At 36.3% G+C, this 7,335-nt stretch overlaps 1 protein-coding gene across 1 annotated transcript; it reads right to left on the bottom strand.

Moving 5' to 3' along the window:
* Positions 1–4,577: 4,577 nt before the first annotated feature.
* LOC134272936 (uncharacterized) lies at positions 4,578–5,352 on the bottom strand. Its single transcript, XM_062755110.1, has 3 exons — positions 5,188–5,352; positions 4,803–5,003; positions 4,578–4,720 (listed from the first exon to the last, which is right to left on the bottom strand). The coding sequence occupies exons 1-3, from the start codon at positions 5,350–5,352 to the stop codon at positions 4,616–4,618; spliced, it is 471 nt and encodes a 156-aa protein (XP_062611094.1). The 3' UTR covers positions 4,578–4,615.
* Between the last annotated feature and the right edge of the window lie 1,983 nt (positions 5,353–7,335).

Below are 7,335 nucleotides of genomic sequence, written 5' to 3' on the forward strand. Positions count from 1 at the left end.
TGTTGTGTATGAATGAGAAATATTAAAACTTAAATCCAGAAAAATAATTTTATTAAGAGTAGAAATGTTAGAAAGCAAAACTCCTTCACAAGTATCGTCATCCCCTTGTGTACAGAGTTTTGCAAATCGAGCACACTCGTGTTATGTACACAGTTTTTGTAAACAAGGCAAGAGCCTGTTATTGTTTGGTGTTTACGATTCACCGGGGGCGTTCAATCGTCACAGTCTGCTTACTACAACTGCACGGAATGACAATATATTGTGTGTTTGTTTTGCTTTCGAACATGTTTACTCTGAATTTTTTGGATTATAGTATTAATATTTTTCATTCATACACAACAAGATTGCCACTTTTCCCAAGGATTAAGAATAAAGTTAAAATTTGTGAATGTGCAAGGATGTGTCAATCAAACCCGCCAAAAAATTTAAAGTTTTAATAACTTTTAAATGAAATAAGATTTTTAATTAATTTTTGTGTAAAATGCTATTAAAATATATAAGTCGTAATATTATCAGAGAAAAAATGAACTTCAAATCTGTGTCCAAGTGGCTTTAAACTTTGAAAATGATCTCAAGACCATGGATTGTTTCTATCCCTAAACAACCTCTCTTCGTAACAATCTTTGTTCGTTTATTATTAAATATGCAACCTCCATATTTAGTTTCTTCCTTATAAACATCGATTTAACTGTCTTAAAGATAAGACATAACTTAGGAAAATCCTTACTTAGAAAAATCCTAAGATAAGACGAGATTATATTGACATGAAAAAAAAATACTTTCTTAAAAGTTCGTCTATTTCGTGCCGCACAGCTGCTAGTAGTAAATACCTGAATTACCTTTCAAAAACCTGTTTTTTACACTCGATAACTATTGGCTAATAAAGGAACCTTCCATTATAATGCACTGTGCCGTCAATACAAAATTTTTCACGCTATTACTGGCGAACTGCGGGAAAATATCAGTATTTAATTTACTAACATTAAAAAAAAACAGCACAAACATACAATGCCTGACAGCCAGCCGCGATTGCTCTAGAAAAAAGCAAAGAAAGGGGTGAAGAATACTGTGCATAATATTAATAAAATTATGATTCCAATACCCTTAAGACCATAAGTCTTTTTCCGAAGAATCTAAAATGCAACCATCCTTAACACTATCACTTCTCCATCTACCGTGCTATTTCAAACATCTCTGTCGCCCGAGTCTGTTCTAGAGTGGCGAAGTAAAGAGTTGATCTTTATGTCGCGGGTTCGAATGCCACTGTGGGACGTGGAGACCGGTTCTTCGGATGAGACTGTATAAATCGAGGTCCCGTGTCACGGTAAGTGCTGGCACGAAAACGTTCCCTCCCTGCTCAATGGCCCTGAGTGCCGAGTTTAGGACGAAATTTGCAGCTTTCCACCGCCAAGTGGTGGCGTCTCCATGTGAGTGAAAAATTCTCGAGTGTGAGTTAAACGATATACATTCAAACAATCAAACATCTCTCATCAACATTTGATTTAGCAGCCACGTGCACAGTTGCCCCACCTGCACTTAAAACTGAATTGCTACATGACATGTTCATCCATAATGCTTTTAAAAATGATAGAAGATTGCTTTTATGGCTGCTGTATAACTTTTTCATTGCTAAGCACAAGATGTCATTATGTACGAGGACATCATTAAATGTTAAAGAAATAACTTCGTCAAACCTAAGAAAACCAGCGAAACGAAAATAAAATCATAGTAAGAGTTCTGACAATTAGCAAATCATTTCATCAATAAATTTATCACAAAGTCCAATTAAAAATTCATTGGTTATAAGCTTCTTTTTCTGAATAACAGGACTAGCTTTCCGTCTTGCCGTTTCCTTTAGACATGAAACTAAAAATTCTAGTTGGAACTGGTAAACCTGTGCATTCATGTCATGGGCCCACTTAATCGCATACACAGCAACGTTCACAAGATGATGAGATGACCCATTCTGTAATAAATGCGTCAGGTATAATGCCATGTGCATGAGACTTTCCGGCAAAGCACAATGTCCTTGAATTTTGATGAAATTTCCTCATCTCTTAAAGTAGGATTTGTTAGTGTTATCACTTTTACTTGACAAAATCCAGCTGCTTAAATATGGAACAGATCAGCCAAATAACTTCCAGGTTCAACGCTATGTTTTTCTGCTTTTATTATATGCTGTCCTGGAGTCCTATATCTTTGTTTTGCTACCCGCTACCGTCAATGATTTTACAAACCTTGGTTGAGCTATTTCAGTAACGTCATTTTTAGCTCACCTGAGCCGAAGGCTCAAGTGAGCTTTTCTGATCACATTTTTTCCGGCGTCCGTCTGTCTAGCTGTCCGTCTTTCTGCAAACTTTTCACATTTTCGATTTCTCAAGAACCGCAGTGCCAATTTCAACCAAACTTGCCACAAAGCATTCTTGGTTGAAGGGGATTCAAGTTTGTTCAAATCAAGGGCCACGCCCTCATTCAAGGGGAGATAATTGGGAATTAGTGAAAATTTGGTGGTATGGTTTAAAAATCTTCTTCTGAAGAACCACTGTGCTAGGAAAGATGAAAATTATGGGAAAACATCCTGAGGTAGTGAAGATTCAAGTTTGTTCAAATCATGAGCCCCTGTGGGTAGGGCGTGGCCACAATGGCCGACCAAATTTTTACATAGATATATATAGGAAAATTCTTTAAAAATCTTCTTCTCAAAAATAGCAAAGCCATAATTGATCATATTTATATGGAAGCACCCTCAGGTAGTGTAGATTCAAGTTTGTTCAAATCATGACCCCCGGGGTAGGGCGGGGCCACAATGGCCGACCAAAGTTTTACATAGAATTATATAGGAAAATTCTTCAAAAATCTTCTCAAGAATAGCAAAGCCATAATTGATCATATTGAAATCTAAGCATCCTCGGGTAGTGTAGATTCACGTTTGTTCAAATCATGACCCCGGGGGTAGGGCGGGGTCACAATGGCCGACCAACGTTTTACTTAGAAATATATAGAAATTAAAAAAAAATCTTCTTCTCTATAATAGCAAAGCCATAATTGATCATATTTATATGGAAGCATCCTCAGGTAGTGTAGACTCAAGTTTGTTCAAATCATGACCCTGGGGTTTAGGGTGGGGCCATAATGGCCGACCAAAGTTTTACATAAAATATATAGGAAAATTCTTTAAAAACCATCTTCTCGAAATCGTAAAGCCATGATTTGTCATGGGACTACTTTTGGATTTAAACTTTTCAATAATGAACTATTTTCTACTTTTTCCTAGCCACAGTGCTCAGGTGAGCGATGTGGCCCATGGGCCTCTTGTAATCAACCGGAAGGCACCTGGTAGCCTTTCTGCATGCGTTTGTCTATGGATATTGATCCTAGAGATTGATTGTATTTTGTTTAAAGTTCTAGTCTTACCTTGGAAGTTCCTTTCAAGTTTGTCTAATTTTGAAAGTCTTTACTTGGTATTCATTCTTCTGTTCATCTTTTTGAATTAAAACCGGTTCGATGACCTCCTAAATAACTTTTTTTTTACAAAAACTATGTCAGTCAAATTTCTTTTCACAACAATGTTTAAAATTCTTTGAATAAACATTGAAATTGATTGATTGATTGTTGTTTAACGCCCCTCTCGAGATTTTTCCACTCATATGGAGATGCCACCACTTGCCGTTGGAGAGCTGCCAATTTCCTATACCCGGCACTCGGGGCCATTGAGCAGGGGGGATCTTTTTCGTGCCAGCACCTACTGCGACACGAAGTTTCATCCGAAGGACTTGTCCCACAGTGGGATTCGAACTTGCAACGTAAAGATCAACTTATTTCGTGGCTCCAGAGCAGACTCTCTAATCACTTCGCCACGCGGTCGACTGGGGTCCCAGAGAGGAATCGAGGTAAGTATTATTTGTTGGACTTTGGTGTTGAGGCCTAAAAAATTGTTTGTTTCCTGTAACATTCCTAAAAAATAATGGGTCGGTAGGTAGGGATTTTTTTAAAAAATAAATTTCTTAAGTGTATAGAAGATAATAAAACAAAAAAAAACATATCAAGTTTTAATATGTCATTTATTTATTTTTCCCAAATGGTCTAGCAACAAAGACCTTCCTTCCAGAGTTTTCACAAGTGGTACAAATTGGTAATACAGTTTTGTACATATTTCTCATTTCTGATTTTGGATAGCATTTGGTGTTCCACAGTGGTAACAAACATCCACCTGGCCAAAACCCGAACCATAATATGGAATTTCAATAGGAGAACTACATGTTAAAAGAGGTCGAACAACAAGCTGATGGTATAAAGAATGATTCTGGGGAAGGAGTGGAGCCCACATGAGTAGTTGAATTCAGATATGGCAAGGGCAATTGCCATTTTTGGCGATCTGTACTAATCTGAAAAAACAACAAAATGAACAATTCTAAAATAAGACTAAGGTGAACTTCAAGATGTGAGCACTTGCAGAGGATCTGTATTTGTGTGATCAATATCAATTTAAAAGATCATACCTTTAGATTTGAATAAACAGCCCTTGGTTTCTGACACTCGGTACATTCCACAATGCACCTTGCATTCTGGGAAGACAGAGCTACTCCCCTGGATGTTTCCTGATCTGGCAACTGTCCTACTTCAGTTGACACCTCGGTAGATGAGAGAGAGTTCTCTTTGGAGCCTTGGTCTTCACAATACTGGACCTAGGTTTTGCCTCAACAGTATCCTCCATCTTCACCTGCTCACGCAACAAAATATATGTATCAACAAATACTGAAAGGTCTTCAATCAGATATTACATTAGAAAAACAGATACATACCTCTGTATATGGCTTGTAATGTGCACCACTGTCATCCAATACAGGATCAGGAAGCCAATGTTCTGGACAATTCTCTGTGTTAGGGAGACAGCAGGCCCGATCATTACATTTCCGTATTTGAAATGTGTACTGCCTTTCTCGACAATGTTTTGCTTTCCAGTCAATGTAGGCTGCATACTTTCCTGTAGTTACGTTAGTAACCTGCAAAATATTTTACAATCTCTACTAGTGTGTCTGACAGTGTGCAAGATGGAACACATATTAAATGTACTAACACTTAAGCTTATATGTTCTTACAACCCTTTGTCAAATCTAGGGTTGGAAAAAGTGCACGTGCATGTCTTTGTAGCAATGAGATCTCATCCTCTCGGAGACTATCCATCACCTCTACTTTCTGGCCATAGAATCTAATTCTACAGAATCTACTGGAGATAATTCTTTTCACATTCTCCATTGCCTCAGACCAAGGTTTTTGAATATCAGGGTGCTCTCGTAGATCCTTCATGCTGTTACACCTCTTCGCAACTGCTTCAGCAGCCTCAGGAATCATTTTCTCCCTATTATAAAAGATACATAGAAATTTAATAGGTATGTCCAACCAAAATTAATAATCTATTCATTGTATATATTAAATTAACTGAAATTTAATACCTTTCAAGAGAACAGTTCTGAAGACCTAACTTAAGAACTGACATAACTCTCTCTGCAGGGTTGGTGAAACTTTGACAATTTTTGAAACTTTGGCAATTGGTGAAACAAATAATTTTTTTTAGGCCTGATGACAGTGATGTGCAAGGTATTTTTTTCTGTTTGGATATATAGGTTTTGCTTTGTCAAAAAGCTGTTTAAACTTAATTTGTTTTAAATCAATGGAGAACAGGACATTTACTTGCACGAGGAAGGTCGTTGCAATTTTATTTTCTATGATTCCTTGGCATCATTAAGAAGTATCACGGATTTAATCATTTTAAATGCTGTTTATCTTTATTGAGATATATTTATAATTGCAAATGTTTGCCCTTATATAACACTTTGAACAAGGCATTTTTACACCTGCGTAAAACAAGTTGGTCATGTGACCATAAAAGGCATGAATTGATTGTTTAGTCATAAATGATCTACGTAATTCAATAGTGACATCATACATGTAAGTCATCGACGTGTACAACACATACAATTTTTGAAAAAAAAATCATTTTGGGCTTAAAACTTTAGTACCTTTCTATTTGTATTACATCAGTCACAAATGTAAATATAAGTAATACGAGGGGTGATCAAAAAGTTCGCGAACTAATTGAGTAACTTCTATAAAAGAACAATATTTGGTTTCAATGTTGATTATATTTTAAACTAATCCTCCCCGATTTTAATGCACATCAACCACCATTCTGCACATGCGCCGAATCACGTGATATTGGCGGTCACGTGACCCCCTGGTCGCGTTCTGCACAAAAAATGAAGATTTTTATGAGTTTTATATTTCTTTTTGTTAACAAAACATCATGACAAGAACAGTTCATTTGTCAGAAATTCTCGAATCTGGGCAACGGAATGGGTGGATAAGACTATCCTTTCCAAAGACAAGCATGTCAAACATTGAAACCCAAATCTTCTGTCTCGGAAGAGACGTTTATTCAAGGTAGATAGAGATTGAGTGACTCCTTTTTATTATATCTAATATGTTTAAAATAATAAGTAAATATATATTTACTTGGACCTAGACATTTCTTACGTATTTAATAATTATCTTTTTGTTCAAATATTTAGCTATTTTTAAAGTGTAAATTGGAGGTCTTTGATAGCAAATTGCTCACTAAAAACAACATAAGTTTCATTTTTAACCATCTGCCAATCATTGATTGCATAAAGGATATTGTGATAACGAACAGTATTCAATGTCAATGTCCATAAAACAATACTACAAAATAAGAGCAGAGCAAACACGAACCTCCGAAACATCAGAGGTAGGATCAGATGCCATGGAGGAGTGAGCATCCCCTCCGGTCACACCCGCCGTGGGCTCCTTGTCAAGATCAGGAATAACGGAAAAATCCGTCGTCAATTCATTGTATAAATAATGGACTAACAATTGGTATGAAAAACATCAGTCAGCATTTGACTCAATGATAAATTGTATTTGATGACAAGGATAAATTGAATTTAGACTTAAAACGGGTTGGTTCATGATCAAATCCTCCATAAAGACCTTCGGGCTTTATGAGATTTGATCACGTCACCAACCCGTTTTACATTCCAATAAAACTCAAAAAATGATACCTTATTTCTTAAATAAGTATTTCGACTGTATTGACCAGAATTTTTACTTTTATCAATATGTACACTGTACGACTATACAATTTGTGTAACGAATTAGCGATTCTTTTTTAAAGTATGTGCATGTATTCTTTTGTTTTATAATGAAGAGTAATTCAATCGCTAATTTGATTGGGAAAATACCGTAAAATTTAGTGCTTCGGGTAAACTCGATAGAGAACGATAGAGAACCCTGATACCTGTTAGAAGATACATGTAC

Source organism: Saccostrea cucullata, unplaced genomic scaffold (genome assembly GCF_032062105.1).
Source record: "Saccostrea cucullata isolate Sc308-1 unplaced genomic scaffold, CSIRO_AGI_Scuc_v1 ctg7334, whole genome shotgun sequence".
Taxonomy (NCBI): Eukaryota; Metazoa; Mollusca; class Bivalvia; order Ostreida; family Ostreidae; genus Saccostrea; species Saccostrea cuccullata.